Source organism: Haemorhous mexicanus, chromosome 1 (genome assembly GCF_027477595.1).
Source record: "Haemorhous mexicanus isolate bHaeMex1 chromosome 1, bHaeMex1.pri, whole genome shotgun sequence".
Lineage (NCBI taxonomy): Eukaryota > Metazoa > Chordata > Aves > Passeriformes > Fringillidae > Haemorhous > Haemorhous mexicanus.
This window is the reverse complement of record NC_082341.1, coordinates 44,885,882-44,902,278: the sequence shown is the minus strand read 5'-3', so window position 1 is coordinate 44,902,278 and position 16,397 is coordinate 44,885,882. Positions and strand designations below refer to the sequence as shown.

The 16,397-nt window shown below is 40.3% G+C and overlaps 1 protein-coding gene across 9 annotated transcripts in view; it reads left to right on the top strand.

The window, feature by feature from the left end:
- Positions 1 to 14,597, top strand: part of TRAK1 (trafficking kinesin protein 1) — a 126,710-nt gene extending 112,113 nt beyond the window's left edge. For 3 of the 9 annotated variants that reach the window (XM_059848064.1, XM_059848055.1, XM_059848046.1), the window contains exons 16-17: positions 7,593 to 7,695; positions 11,621 to 14,597. In XM_059848064.1, coding sequence (XP_059704047.1) covers positions 7,593 to 7,695; positions 11,621 to 12,419 — 902 coding nt within the window. In that variant the 3' untranslated portion in view covers positions 12,420 to 14,597. Of the gene's footprint in view, positions 1 to 5,447; positions 5,542 to 7,592; positions 7,696 to 8,980; positions 9,069 to 11,620 lie in introns of those variants that run through there. The other 6 variants (XR_009486722.1, XR_009486724.1, XM_059848073.1 and 3 more) reach the window with 3 other exon arrangements.
- The last annotated feature ends 1,800 nt before the right edge of the window (positions 14,598 to 16,397 follow it).

Genomic DNA, 16,397 nt, shown 5'->3' with positions numbered 1-16,397 from the left:
AAGATTAGATTGTCTCAATAATAAACAATATTATTTCTGTTATTATCATGACATGCAGAGTATCTTCAGGTCTCACTGCAGTGGCAGTTCAGTGCTTTCAGCCATTGAGTATAAGCTACTTTCTACAGTCAGTTGTATTAAGGGTAAACTTTGAATCATTAATGCTGGAAAAGAACTCTAAGGTCATTGAGTCTAGGCATTAACCCAGCACTGCCAAGTCCACCACTAAACCATGTCCCCAAGTGCCATATCTACAGATCTTTTAAATACCTCCCAGGGTAGTGACCCAGTCACTTCCCTAGGCAGCCTGTTCCAGTGCTTCAACATCCAAACCCTTCAACTTCCCTTTCCACTGGCAAAATTTGTCCTTGTTCTATGAGATCCCAGAAAGAAAGTTTATATTATTTTTTATATGAAAATAAATAATGCCTCTTTAGGCAGTTGTGTACCATTTTGGGTATTATCCATGTTTTTATAATTTTGAAGAGTGTGAGTAACAACAGCAAGAAAAGCTGGGGATATAAGAAACATGGACTGAAATAATCAAAGACTGAAATAATTGGCATTTTTAGGATCTAGGGAATAAAAGATTCAACAAAATGCATGATTAATTTTAAAATGTGTTGCTGTAGAGAGGAAGGGAACAAGCAGTTTTTCATGAACTCAGAGCAGAGTAAATGTGGAAAAGAAAATGTTGCTTTGGTTATGTTTTTAAGAATTTTTTAACTGTAAGAGTGTTCAACACAGGAACATGTCAAAAAAGTAAAACACTCATTGTCATGGGCTAAACATAGATAAGGATATAGTTTAGTTCCTTGTTGGATTTTTTTTTAAAAGAACAAATTAGTCTGACATTTTTGAGTAATAATTTGAAAGAGTTCTTTCTTTCGAGTGGAGCAATAAAAGTAGGCCTGCTCCACGTTTGCAGACTGGTAAGAAAGCCTAGTATTTCCTTTCATTTTCTGTCTCCATTATGATTTGAATCAAGGTCACTGTTTATGAACACGTTATTTACTGGTTACTGCTAACTTTTCCTGGGAAAAGTCTATTTAGACCGGGGTTTTAAGCAAATTCCCCACCGCATAAATTGACAAAGTAGATAAAATCAATGAAATTGCTCTAGCAATCTTATTTTACCTTGTATTTGTTTGCTAAGTCATTTTTATTCATTACAGAAATAAATGGGTCAAAATTAATAACTTTGTGCAGAATGAACAAGTGCACTGAAAACTTTAATTTCCCATTCTTTTGCCTTCTTTCAAATTGTCCTGTTGTATAGGATTTAGGAGAATCCATGAGCTACCATATAATTGTTAGTTGTGTTGCTCAAATGGAGCAAAGACACTGTGTCTGCTTTTGTCAAAGCAATTTGTTAGGTGCTGTACAAGGAGGAGATGAGTGTGGATTTTTTCAGAATAGGCACTTACTAATGGAGCAGTACTTCTTAGGATCCACAATCTGCCCACTGAAGAATATCTTTTGGGAGAAGGAGGTGTGTGCTTAGCTTATGAATTTATTTTGTACTTAAGTATTGTGCAGCCTTTGCCTCTCATTGCTTCTCCTCAGCATTCTTTCTTCTAGATTTTTGTGTAGGAAATGCAAGACAGATAGGGGTGTGTATGGACATGTGGCACCTCATCATAAGCCTATCATGAGTACAAGGTTTCAACATCATTGCTTGCCTGATTCCAATTGGGAATTGCTACCAGTTGGCAACATTCAGAATAAACTATTGCTGGAGAATGTGGAAGTAAAATAAAAAGGGAAGGAAAGAAAAATCTTGCACACATTCTCTAGCAATAGTGCCTTTGCTTGTAATCCAGGATAGCTCCATTGTGGAAAAATCTCATTCAAGAGGTCTGTAAAAGCCAGAAGGTATCTTACACTTGCTGTGGGCAGGCCATAAAGTGTGCCAGTCTAGAGCTACAGGTCTTCCAGCCTCAGACCAAAAAGTCTTTAGTAGTACAGTGCCTACAAGGACCTTCCCAGCAGGTGTGGATCATCTTAGTCTGTTGGGCAGATTTCTGCTTCAGTTGATTGTGTGCTCTGAGGTTTGTATCTTGCCTTTTTTGCACTGGGTATGTTCTCTGTTACAGTACTTTCAAGTACTATTCATATTGCCATTCTGTGTGCACAGAGTGCTGCTCAAAATGAGCCTAAGTGCTTACTTTAACTTCACGGCTCAGGAGAGCAAACACTGCTGGCACCAAAAATATCTTGTAGGCAAAACAAGGGTATTCAGAACAATTGTGATAGATATTCTATTCTTGGAATAGTTAAGAGTCAGAAATCATTCTGACTAAAAAAGGAAAAGTTATGATCCTTGTGTTTTCTTGTCCATATGTTGAAACTTGTAGTACCCATTGATCTGTAAAACAGCTTCTTCACCATAAATGCATATTCTATCCCAATTATGGCACTGAACATTTCAGGAGAAGTTAGTAAACAGATGACATATGGTCTGCAGTTAGTCTGTTGGAGCCACATACTGTGTGTGAGTAGAGTTAACTTTATGGAGGATTGTAAATTCCAAAACTGCAGTTCTAGCCTAATGCACAGGAGTAGGTTGAGTTTTGTGTCATTTGTGTAGACTCTCAGTGTAAGTGGAATTGTAGAGAAGTTAAAGGACACCGTATTCTTAAAATCATCTGGGACAAGTAATTTTTGCAGCACAAATTTTTGGTAACCTCAATATGGTTTTTTTTTTGTTCTGTGAAAGAAACTAGTATATTATAAAACTGTACAGAATCTGTTTTGGAGGGAAGGGTTGTTTGGGCTGACTTTTTGTTTGGTTTGTTGTGGTGTTTTAATTTGCTGGCTGTCGCGTTTCCCTTAAAGAAACAAATGAAACACCAGCCACTCAAAGCACTTAATAATGTTATGAATGTTCTAATTTTGAAGTTGGAAGGGCTACACTTGATGCAGTGTTTGCTTAATTGCCTGCTAGTATTGGGTGCATAAAATGGTCTTTCAGTAGTTGCGTTTGTTAGTTCTGCTGATTGATTGCTTTGAAGACATGTGCACAGCGCTACGGGGTCGGCACTCTTGTACTTCATGCTTAGACCTTAACCATGACATGGAGGACTTTCCAAATAGAGGCCCAAAATCACAAAAACACATAATGAATGTATTATGTTTGAGTTGTTTTGAGCAGCATTACTACACGTGCTTTAAAAAGTTATCATTGTACAGAGAAGCAATAAATTTTGTAACTCTTCTTAGAACTAAGGTATTGATGCATATTTAAATATATTTTATTTTCAAATGGCATGAATATTTTCACAGTAATTATTTTTTTAAGAAAAGATGTCAGCAGTTGCTTTCTATGCTGTTAAAATGCTTGAATTTTAATTTCGGGATCCTAGCCTGCATAAACTTATGTTGAAGCTACATTAAACAGTTTGAAGTCTTTTTACATCTATGCTCAATGGTCATAAACATATGAGAAAGTGATCTCAGCCAGAAGAACACCCTGTCCAAAGAATACCTGCCTTTGTTCAGTTTTTCCACTCTTTCTGTTTCCAAAGGCAAAATAAATAAAAATTTTGGAAATCAGATATTCAGAAAATAATTTTGCTCTTTAAGAAATATAACAAAAGCCATGCCCCTGGTGCAGACGTATGAATTCCTGGAGGTTTTGAGTATTCACGGTTGCACCTTTAGGAGAGCACCACCCATATTCACATTTTACAGCTGTGGTTTTTATCACTTATCTCCTTCTTGTAGTAGTGGTTCACCCAGGCATCAGATCCAGCTCAACCTATATTCCCCCTATTCTGCCAGCCAGGCATTTTCAGTACAGGTAGCACTGGATATCAGAGCTCTCACCTTTAGCCCCCTGAAGGGGGTGAGCTCTGCTAAATCTAGACACTGCATGAAGCCACTGTCTTGTCTCATGGATCCCAGTGGGGTTTTGTGACCTAGTTGCCAGTAATTTCACCTCACCTAAGAATGGAATTAGTGGCACAAACTGGCAAAAGTGAAGTCCATAACCTGTATTCTAGATGATCACACAGCAGGAAAAAAAAAAAAAAAAATCTCCTAATGGTCCTTCGATATCCTCTTTTAAAGCAGGCAGAACTTTTCTATTTAGCAATAAACTTCTGATGCTTTAAAACACCATCTGTTGCTCTAAGGATGCCTCAGTCTGATTGTCATTTTATCCCTGTTTCCACAGCCTGTGCTAAAGAGATGCCCTAATTCCAGCACACTCCTTGCTCAAATAGCGGGGAGGTTCACTCCTTTTCTTGAAACATGCCAAAAAAATGATGGAGTAGGGTGACTTGCTTCACTGTTGTACTAAAGCATTAACTTTGTGCCAGTCTGGATCAAACCATCTCTAAAGATTTCCCAACTTTTTAAAGTTAATTTCCTAATAAATCTGTATGTGCCAGAATAGGTGTTTGTATAAAATGCAAAGATTTAGTGGTCACCTTGAGCTCTCTGCCTCCTCAATGTTATTTCAGCATAACAACAAATTTGAATTTTGATCCAATGGTACAAAAGTTAATGGTGTTTTATTATAGCTACCTCTTACAAATCTTCCTCAAACCTAGTTTGTCTTGACATCTTCCTGTGGGTCAGGCAGGCCACTTGTTTACCTACTGTAACTTTGAACCTTCCTCTGCACAAGCTGGTTGAAAATCTAGTTAAAATGGCCTTTTGAGAGTTCCCTGGGCAGAAGGTCATGTCCTGAACATACATATTTTGCTGTTTACACCTAGCAGAATAGCCCACAGGCTCTGAGTCCTGCAGCTGGATCTGAGACAGCTCTGAGAGACATAAATCACTTTTGTGTTTTGTGAGGAAAGTCCTGTTTGTTCTACCAGAAGATGGAGCTCTCTGCACTCAGTTTGACTGGAACTTGCCTTTTTTTTTTCCCCCCTCAGTATTTTAAAGGGTGTTTTTACAATAGTGTTTGTACTTACAGAAGAGTCCCTTTCAGCTATGATGGTTTGCATTTTTCCATAATGCCTGTGAATTTTTTGAGAAAAATTAATAAGGTGAAGAATCATTAATTCCTGAGTGCTAAAACATGATACAGCAGAAATCTTAGGTTTAGATTTAATTTTAATTTACGGGGAAAATGGACTAACAGTTTGCACCAGGTTCTTGATGGATGAAATTACATGATGTTTCTGTAAATTTTGTTAAGCACTGAATTATGCACAGATTCTTTTTTTATACATATATGAGGCCTTGTTGTTAAACTATGACTACTTTGGAAAAGAGGGTATAAGTAAAACATTTGGTTTCAGACAGTTACGTGCAGCAGATGTTTATATTACTTTGACATATGTAAATGTGAAGATAGTCTTTCTTATTAGAAAAATGTATTACTTCCTCATGAACTTATACCATCTCAGGAGGTGGCCATTCCTATGTAAATTTACTAAGTTAGAAATTAATAATTTTGTTTCTATTTGATAAACTTTGTTCATTTACAGCAACAGGATCTCACTCTTTTTACTGTGTCCAAAGGATGGAAAATGCTACAGCAATATGATACAGCAATATGATGACTGATGAAGGATGAAGCTGGTACAGGACTTTCTTAGTGGTATTTGAAGGGTGAAATACATCTTTGGAAATTGATAGATTTTTTTCATCACTTCAGTTTGTCTCCTCTGATTAGAGCTAGTGATTTCTCTACTTTTAGCAGCCTTCTCCTATCTTTGACTCATTAATAGCAATGAGTCTTGCTTTTGCTAATGCAGCTATGTTTCTTCAATGTGCCTGTCTCCAATCTGAGGGGATGCCCAGTGGATATTACAAATGGGGAAAATGCACTGATTGTATTACAGCTATGTGCTTTGGGTTGAGCTTGCAATCTTAAACCAGCATTGCTTTATTCTGTTCTCTATTCATCATCCAGGGGTAATTGCTCTGTTTCTAATTGATTTATGTTAAAGTCCTGCATTTCTCTAAATAACCAATTTTTTCATGTCCAGTTATTTGAGTTCTTTCTCCAGATTTTCTTATAACTCTCTACAATATGGAGAGAATCATGATTGCTAGGCTGTGCTCCCTTGTAATAGCTTTTGTAGTGCTCACACTAATCTCTAAAGCAACTGGATTCCTGAAGCATCATAATTACCATCTCTGGAGGTGAAGTAGAGCTTGTTGTTATGTTATGCCGTGCTAACATTTGAGTGTGTTAACATGACACTCCAGTGGGTCCTCAGAAATATCCTCCTCTAACGTACAGCCGTACATTCCAGCGCTGACTAGAAGTTACCTCACACTGTATGCTCAGCCACTTCTGCTTCCACTGTTCACACTGCCCATGCTCTACCCTTCCCACACTGCTTATCTGTGTTCTTAAAGGGCTACCTAACCACACACACTGTTTTGGAGCTGTGATACTTTATATGTGGAAAAGGGAACACAGCCACAATTAAGACTTGCCTTGCTTCTGCTGAGCTGCTCTGGGAGTTCAGAATGGTGTCTGGTCCAGCTGGTCGATCTGTCTGTCTTATGCAATGTGTTGAATAGTTGTGTACTGTGGTATTAAAATGTGGCTTAATCAGGGAATGGCTCAGAGGGTCGGGTAGGGCTGGCGGGGAGGGAGGTGCACATGGTTTTTATTGTGCATGTCTTTTGACCACTGCTAATTTTGGTTACTAAGTAAGAGAACCTATGCAATCATGATATCTTTGATGTAATATTTAACTCTGGGTGTTTTTCAACCAGCTTTTCAGATGCATGGCTCTTAAATTCCGTAGTTATTTTGCAGTGACCGCAGCTGCATTATATAGCAGGTTAACACAGCCACGGAAGTATTTCTACTAAGAAGAAAAAAGTTGGCCTAAGTCCTTAATTTTTAAAATTAAGCTTTATTGCTTCTTTCCCAAATCACTGATCTATCACCAGTGTGGCAGTTTTACAGCCACATTTGTTAGGAAATTTGCTTACTACACTGTCTGCAATATTCAAAAACTGCTATACTATGCAGCTGAGGACATACATTTTCAAAGAACCTAATCACACGCACAAGAGAAATATCACAGATGTACAGTAGTGGATCCAAAAAACTACCACTTTCCATATTGTGAATATGAAAAGTCAGAGAAACAGCAATTAATGTGTCCTTCCCCTCTCCATCCCAACAATCTGTATTCCTGTAGCATTAGCCAGATGGATCCATTACTGAGAAGTAATGGGGATACCTTTTTGTGGATCAATCTAAAAGCTGAAAGGCATAAGCATTTAGAAAATCCTGGTGCTCCTGAGCTGGTACTAGAAAATTTTGCTTGTAATTTCCCACTGATGCAAGTTGCTAGTTTAGATAAGGACTAGTATTTCGAGCACTGTCTGGCCTATATTTGATTTGAACAAGACTTAAACTGCAGTGTTTGTGATCATGGGCAAGTTTCAGCAGACCTTTTTAGCACTGGCCTTGGAGTCCTAGAGGTGTTTCTTTTGGAGACCAAGTGTCTGTTTAACACTGTAGTACTTGGCCATTTCACTTTTCTTGCATTGATCCCATCAAGGTGCCTCATCACTTTTTGCATCTGTCTTATCAGCACACAGAAGTTTGGTTTTCCCCTTTTCTGTGTAAAATGCAAAGAATTTGCTTTTTTTTAATTTAGTACCTCATCCTGGGAAGTGCATGTCACAAACCAACTCCACCTTCACCTTCACCACCTGCCGCATTCTGCACCCCTCCGATGAACTCACACGAGTCACACCAAGGTAAGGGATTCCCATGATGACAAAGCCTTCAGCTCTATCAGAGTTTCCCCTCTAAGCAAATGCAAAATAATAGCATAAGCATAGGCATTGACTGCAGTGGTGAATTACAACACACCCACCAATTATTCTTCCTGTTTTAAGTTACCGCCGCCTGAATTTGGGAGGCATGTGTGATGTTTTAAAAAGCCAATCAAAGTTTCTTAAATTTTGTTGTCTCTAGTTAAGATATTGCAGGATCAGACATAACTATATTGGCTTCTGATATCCAAACTGGGCTACTCCTCATCTTAGACTAGTTGTAGTCATTATATGTGAATGCAAAGGATGTAAACTCTTACCAAAAAAGATGAGAGGTTTTTCCAGGGAGGAAGTCTAAAGATTTCCTCTCAATAAAAAAAGGGATGTGCAGGTTAAGAAATCCAGGAACTATGTGAGGAGTGGAGGAGGACATATGCCTTAATTGGAAACAGGGAGATATCTACTTTTTTCTTGGTGTAATTGCTGGAAATTAATTCATGGTTGCCAGACTGAAAGTAACAAGTTGGTGATGCAATAGCAATTGGCAGTACAGACGCTGCATGCCCACAGAAGGCGGTTCTGTGGCCTTATGGAAGGTGAAGATCTGAGAACCAGAGGTGGGTGGTATGAATTTCATACCTAAAGAGGAAGCTTTCCTCCCATTGCAAATCAGGATTTATGGAATGTACTTTTCTGTTTATGAGGACAATGTCTCATTGCTTTCTGTGCCCCTTCCAGCTCCTCTGTGGGAGTGTACCACCGTGTAGGTCCCCATGCAGAGGTGTTGTGCCTACACTTGTTTAGACATGGGATAGGCACTGACTGCCTTTGAAGGGCATGAAAAATAAGGGTATTGAATATGAAAACCTGTTAGGTGGAAAGGAAATATCTTATGTTTAAATGTAACTTTTTTGCTTCACTTTCTGAACTAAGTTAGTGATTAGTGGCCTGGCTGGTTTTTCTTTACGCTTTTCTGTCTTTCCCTTCAGCACAATTACTGAAGAGATCCTCTTATATGGCTACAGTTCTATTTTAATTTCCTTGTTATTGTTGAATCGCTGTCAGTTGTGATCATAATAAACTCTTTGGGTACGACATCTAACAGATCAGTCAGAAAAGTCAGTTAAATTCAGTGCATTTTCAGCTGCCTTAGTTAAATGGAAGTTTATCATTCATTCAGGAGAACAATGAGCAAAATAAACAAAATTATGTTTTCAGCAGATGTTTAAGGAGCTCCTCCTTACCAACTGTAAATGATTCTTCACAGGTCATGTGAGGAGGACGAGAAACTGCGTTATGTCTCGTTGTGATGGCAGGAGGTATAGGGCAGACACTGTGACCCAGCGTGGTCGGGGGTGAGCAGCACTGCCAGCAGCATCTGTGTTGGCAGGGTCACGTACAAGGAATGCTAGTGTGTGTGGCACCAGCTAACCCCAAGAGGTTTGGCATTTACCTACCTGGTTGCATTTTAACCTGTGCTACCCCAGGTATTGCTCTAACCTGACTAAATTTCATCCAGCTAAATGAAATGCTCCTTTATTTGTTTCTCTTCTCAATCTAACTCTGAGACCATCACTAGGCTGAGCTGCTGAGGCCACTTTGAGTCTGTTTCTGCAGTGGTGTCCAGGGCGCCCTGCGGTGTTGGTCAGTTTGATGGGAAACATATTTCCCAGTTAAAGCAATGCCAAAATGATCAAATGGAAAAAAAGGCAACATCTGCAACTGCTTTCTTGCAGGGATGGCTTGTTTTTTTATTTGCACTGTAGTGTATAACGGGGCTGAAAAATTACAAGAAATACTAATCTACATGTCTGTGCAACTGAAATCTGTATCTGGAAAGAGTGAAGCTCTCTAAACTGTTGGAGTGCTATAATTTTCATCTTGTGACTAGGAGATCTTGGAAGCCTGGTAATTAACACCCTATGTCTGGATTTCTGAAATGTATGTGGTCATACCTTGTAGAAAGTCAATTCATGCAGTAACTTCTCTTTCTTTTCCCTCCCTCATGTTTTTCAAGACTTCTGTATTCTGTATTTAGCTGTATGGGAGAAGCACTACAGTGGCCGTTGCTGCTTTTTAGTTCCTCTGGAATCAGAACTGTGAGGGTCCAGCTTTAATCAGTGCTTAAGAGAAGAATTGTGAACTAACTTCTTTGCACTCAGCCTTGCCTTCAGAGTGGGTGTGCTGCTGCAGTGGGTGTGCGTGGCCTCCTTAGCTGTGCTGGGAGAGATCCTCCCTGCTGCTGCCTCAGCCCAGGCAGAGAGGACAGGACATCAGTGCCACCTGCACTGGCAGCCACAGCACACACGGGGGTGCAAGGAGACTGAGTCCAGAGCCACTTAGCAAGGCTGCATTTCTAATTACATCTGCCAGTTTTCTCAGATAAGGCTTTCACTACAGTATACCAGAAGGAATATATGGGATTCCTCTTGCTGAATTGCAACTGCAATTCAACGTCCTCAGTTTCACTTGCTTATGGTAAAGGTTGATACAGTTCCAAATCATTGTTAGAGATCATGTTGGTCAGATTCTATTTTATCATATTCTATTCTATCATATCTATTTCTGTCTTGGAAAGAAGACATGACTTGACATTTCATAGATATGCTGATTTTTAGGCCAAGGGACTAGAGTTTCCAGTGTTATGTGAATCCACATCACCTGCTCACTGTAAACCATAGATCTAGATGATGTTCTAAGCTCATCAGAAGCTGCAGCTCAAAGCATTCCAGGGTGTCTAACCTGATATGCACAGTAGTGTTGGCTACACAGAGCTCATTAATTTAAGGTGAAATGAGACTGAAAATTCCAGCCAAGACACCATCTCAGCCTCTTTTGTTCATATGTGCAAAAAATATGTAATTTAGTCATTGGCCAGAGTCTTCTCTTGGAAATCCAACCAGATTGTCTCAAAGTGGCTCTTTGAAATGCTTTTCTTGGTGCAGAGAACTCCAAGTTAAAGTTGCACATTATGGCTGAGCCAATCCAACAGCATGGCTCTGCTGCAAAGGGAGGATCCCACTCTCTTCCCTGTTCCTTCCCCTCTCAGCTGCTTAGTTTTCCCACTGTCTTGCACTGGCCTTACTTTCTGTCTGACTCTTTGCTGAGTGTCTTCTACTTGCTAACCTGGCAAGGTGAGGCAGTAGATTTCCTTCTTTGAACAGTGGTAAGCTCATGTCAGTGAATCCTTTGTTAGCATCAAGTGTTGCATTGCTCAAGACTCTTTAAATGCCATTAGAGGGGATGAACCCATGCTTAGGAGATATTACTGTGGAATTCTTTTTTAATTTTTTTTTTTTTTTTGTGTGTGTGTACTTATGGCAAAGACCATAATTTTCACATGGTTAGAAAAAGTTGGATTTTTTTTTTTTTTTCTGAAGGTGCATGGAGCTCTTGGGATTCTCTCAAACAGACATGAATTTGTCATAGGTATCCTACATGCCTTGTTTCTGGAATAACTAAGTACACCATGCCTGAGTCAATGAGTTTTCCGTTCTGTGTGCTCAGAAGTGACACAAAAAATTAGATGTCTTGCTTATACCATTGGTCCAGTCTCCTGCATTTTCTTTGTCTCTTAGAAGTAACTGGGAGTTGTGACAGCCAGGAGATCAGGAAGAAAAAGTGAAGGTGTTGATCACAAACCTGTAAATAGTTTTTCAGGAGAAATGTGGTGCTGGGTGTTGGCAGTGGCATTAATTCTGTAAGGCTGGGCTCTGAAATGTGCAAAGTGGAGATGTGTTTTGTGAGATCTGATGGTTTTGCACTTGCAATCACATTTGTGGGGGGCTGGGAACTGTCGGTGTCCTGTGCGCTCTCCAAATGGATAAAAGGCCCTGCTCAGGGTTAAAAATCTTGCCTGTAGTAAATTCTAGTGGAGAGAATAATTTGAGTGCTCCTTTGCTTTCAGCCTTAACGCAGCACCTACTCCAGCTTGTGGCAGCATTAGCAATCTGAAAGGCACCCCGGTGGCTACTCCCTGCACTCCTCGGCGTCTGAGTTTGGCCGAATCCTTCACCAACCTCCGGGAATCCACGACAACGATGAGCACGTCCCTGGGGCTGGTGTGGCTGCTGAAGGAAAGGGGCATCTCAGCAGCAGTGTACAATCCACAGAGCTGGGACAGAGCCAGCAGGAGCACCCTGCTGAACACGTACTCCCCGAAAATGGCAATCATTCCTTCCACTCCACCAAACTCACCCATGCAGACACCTTCTTCTTCCCCTCCATCTTTTGAGTTCAAGTGCACCAGCCCACCTTATGACAACTTCTTGGCTTCGAAGCCTGCTAGTTCAATCTTGAAGGAGGTGAGGAATAAAAAGAACATCAGGAACAGTGAAAGCCAAACTGACGTGTCTGTTTCCAACCTTAATCTCGTGGACAAAGTCAGGAGGTTTGGTATTGCCAAAGTCGTGAGTTCAGGGCAAACGTCAGCTGCTCCTTTAACTGATGACCAGGGACCTCTTCTCTGTGGGGCACAGGGACCAGTGAGGGCCCTTGTTCCTGGAGGCCTGGCACCTGATGGCCTCCCCTTGGGCTGCCCTGCCGTGACCAGTGCCATCGGGGGCATCCAGCTGAACACTGGCATCCGAAGGAATCGGAGCTTCCCCACCATGGTGGGTTCCAGCATGCAGATGAAAGGCCCAACGTCCCTCACTTCGGGGATCCTCATGGGAACCAAGCTCCCCAAGCAAACTAGCTTACGATGAAGGACTTTATTTTTACAGCTAGTCTTTTTAAATGAAAATACTCGGATTCTGTCTCCAATCTCCTTTTCCTTTCCCCACCACCCCTTCATTGCCTCTTGAGTTTGACAAATCAACTTTGTGCCTAATGGGAGAAATGTGTAAACTTTGTATAAAATGTGTAAATATGTACCAGATCTATTGTAACTAATTGGATTATTTTACTGTTCAATCGAGTGCAAAAGGCTCTATGTTATGATTGCTGTATTAAGGTTAATTTGCTAACCTTTCTAAAAGGTTTTTTTTTAAGATGCACTGAAAAAAAGTGAAAGAGCAAAACCAAGAAAAAATAACTTGACTAGAAAAACGTGAATTCTCTAGCTAGCCTAACTTGAGTCAAAGGTGCATGGGAAGCTATTGAATGTGTTATGTGAGACCTCTCATTACATCACTTGGAGCATGGGAGCATTTGTGCTTCGTTAAGTACTGAAAAAAAGCACTCAGTTTAACATATGATAGTTTTAATTTTGCCTCTGTAGATGAGTTGAGCTGAGTTATTGGAGTGCCTGGCTATTAGGCCTGAATGGATGGAACTTTTTTTTTTTTTTTTTTTTTCCCTCCTGTTCTGTATTTGCCTCCTGCCCAGGATTTATAAACTTGAACTAATACTGTGTTGAGGTCAGCAGGCCTACTGGGTACCTGGGATATTGACGTATTCCTACCACGGCTGTTTCCTTTGGCACACCCACACTTTGTGCAACTTCTTTCTTTGTTGTTCTTTTGTTCTGTTTTGTTTTGTTCTTCAATGCTGCACTGGATTGTGGAAGGGAAAGTGCTTTACTATGTGTTGCTGCCACTGAAACAAGCTTTGTCAGTGCGCCCAAAGAAAACAGTTTTCACAACTCGCAAGGTAAACATGGCAGTGACTTCCTAGAAGTCCTGGCTGCGGAACAGATCGACAGATAAGAATGTTATAAAAGAACATGTAGCAAAACCAGTGTTAGGAAAAGGTGAGTCCTTGAACCTCAGCAGAGAACCACAGAAAACATTTAGTAACGGAATGGTAAAGGTGGGAAAGAGCAGCTTGCAGCCCTCGTGGTGATCTTCGTGTTTCATGCATGTCAGAGACTGTGGCCTTGTAAGCAGGGGGAGAATATTCTCCACCCACTTTCTGGTTTATTTTTTCAGAGAAATCTTCTTCATCTAAAGTCAGACCCTAACATAGGTAAAAGTAGGGGAAATGCTTTATTTTTGCAGTGTTTTTAAAATGAGGAAAATTCCTGCCATGCAAACATATAACCCCCTACTTTTTCAGAAAGGAAACATAAGACCTCACGCAACCTTTAGTTGCCAGGCAATCCTAATTATATTGCAATTTTTTCTCTGTTTCTCCCAACCTTCTGCTGGGTGCTTGTAGAAAGAGTTGAAATACCTTCAACTGGAGGGAGCTTGTTTCTAGAGCGGAGCTCAGACATAATTATTTTTTGGAAGAGGGGAAGGAGAGGGGCAAAGCAGGGAGGGTTTAGCACCCACTTTCTTTTCCTTGCACTTCTTGTGGCATCTAAAATCAAGCTCCCTGTTTATTACCATTGTCACACTACACGTAATTGCCGTGAATTGCCATTTGTACCAGACTGTTACTAAATTATTAGCACTGATAATTTCTTGTATAAATGAAACTGTCTTTTAGTCTTTGTGACGAGAGATAGGTGGGTGGTTTGTTTCTTTCTGAATGAAGTAGTTATTGCAGTAGTATTATGGACACTAAGGATATTTTTTGAGAAAGAAAAAAACACATCGGTCAGTTACAGCATGTGTTTGAAGACTTCTATTTATTCTATGAACTTACAATGTTTTAGTAAAATGCCATCAGCTCTGTTTGCTGTTGTATGTGTGCACTTATTGCAAGTAAATTTAAGTATCTTTTTATTTGAATGTATCTTAAACCAGTAGATAGAATAACAGGTGATTCTGAAAAAATGTCATGGACTTAATGGACCATTTTATATACCCAGAGGAAGAAAGCAATACCATAAGAGAACTTAAAGTGTAGAAGGTAATCATGCAATTGGGAAGTATTATTTAGCCTTTAAATAAGCTGTAGGAGCTGTCCACCCACCAGAGAAAGCAATTGTAACACATCAGAATGATGGAATTTAATTTTTTCTTCACTAATATCAATAAAATGACAGAAAAGTTGCATTGTTGTGTGTTATTCAACTTTTTCCTGTTCTTTTAAGGTGATAAATTTTCCACCTTGACCCCTTGCTCTTATCTCTTAGTTAAAGCAAAATAAGCGACCATCCTTGGATTTTTTAAAATTCTTATACACAGAACTGGTTGGAAAGTTTTCAGATTTTAAGTTTACTGAAATCAGTGAAACTTGAGTCAAAAGAAAGAAGAGAAGCAAATGTACCTTTTGATTTTTTAATTTGAATTGTGAGAATGCAGAATTGGATGTTGTATGGTTTCTGTATTTTGAGGAGGAGTTTGCACTCTCCTGCCTAATACAGTGCAAAACCTGTAGTAGCAAAATGTGAAAGTACAGAACAAGGAGGAAATATTCTGTGTTTTTCAAGAGACAGAACTGAGGTCTGCTGTTTGCCAATATCTTTGTTACTCAGAGAGGGAACATTACAGTGATGAAACATCAGGTAATGAGGAGCTCAAAACACATGGTGAAAGCTAAGTAATGGGAAAAGCTCCCTGGAGGAGGGAATAATCAGGCAGTAACTCATGGAAAGATTAGAGAGCCTCATTGAGGAGAAGGATGTGTATGTGTGTATGAGGTGGAAAGGGAAATAATTGCATTTATATCACATACTTGCTGCAGAGAGAAAATGGGACAGCAGTAATGCCAAAATAAACTCACTAATGCATGCTAGGGCTTGCATTAGTGTGACGCAGTGCCCTATGCCAGCTGTGAGAGAGGCTGATGCCAAGGGCACAGCCAGGGAGTGTCAGTGAGTACAGACATCCTTCCTCTCTGCACAGCTCTGAGCCTGCTGGAAGCCCGTGGTCGGAAAGTTAATGGTTAATGGGAAGGATCCAGGGAGGAGAAGCACTGTGCATCCAGCCCTGCTGGCCTGGGAACAGGAGGAGTTTACAAGTGCCAAACCAGGGAAGGTGAGAGCTGGTTCTGAGATGCACAGAAAAGCCAGTGTTGAAACTGTCCTGCACCCTGGAAATATTAAAGTATCTCAGAAATTTTTCTGGATGCATTTTCACTTCTGGTAATCCTATGAAAGCTGGGTTGGAGGGGAGAGGAAGATGAGGTGCTGAGGATTGTGTCTAAGACTGGGCTGTAGATGGATCCTGAAAAACAGGATGTTCTTTGGAGAGCCCAGACTGGCTAAAAATGCCTTTTGAGACTTCTTCTCTTCCTTTTACATGTACCCTAAGCATTGGATGGCCCCACAACATAGTGCTATTGTGCACAGAGGTTTAAGAGTTCCTCCCACCTCCCTGAACACATTTACTGGCAGCTCTCTGCATTGAACTGAAAAGTCCAGCGATGCCGGTGAGACGTGTCCTGCCTTCCTTTGGTACAGACAGCAGCTGCTGCCCGTGGCTTGTATTCACAGTGAAGAATTAGCCTCGTTCAGCTGTGCTGCCACATCTCACTGGGTGCTTCTCAGACCTGCTTTAATTCACTTAACAAGCCAATTGAACCACAGAATGCTAGGGAAAATAAAAGGCCTGAAAGTTAATGGTGCTAAGCAATGTCCCTGGCTATAATATAGGCAGTGGGCTTTCATGTGAGAACTGCATACACTTGAGGAGCTGGTAATATTTGTGTTTAAAAGATGACAGAGATCCTTGTCCTGCTGAAATATTTTCAAGCTGTGCTGAATCCAATTGCTGTTCAATTGACACAGGTACTTAGAAATGATTAGAGCTTTAACAAGCCCACAGCACACAATTTTTTTCCTTCTTTAAGGTAATTTTAATGAACTTAGGGGATACAAAAATTGAACACACAGAGAAGACTTTCGCTGCTCT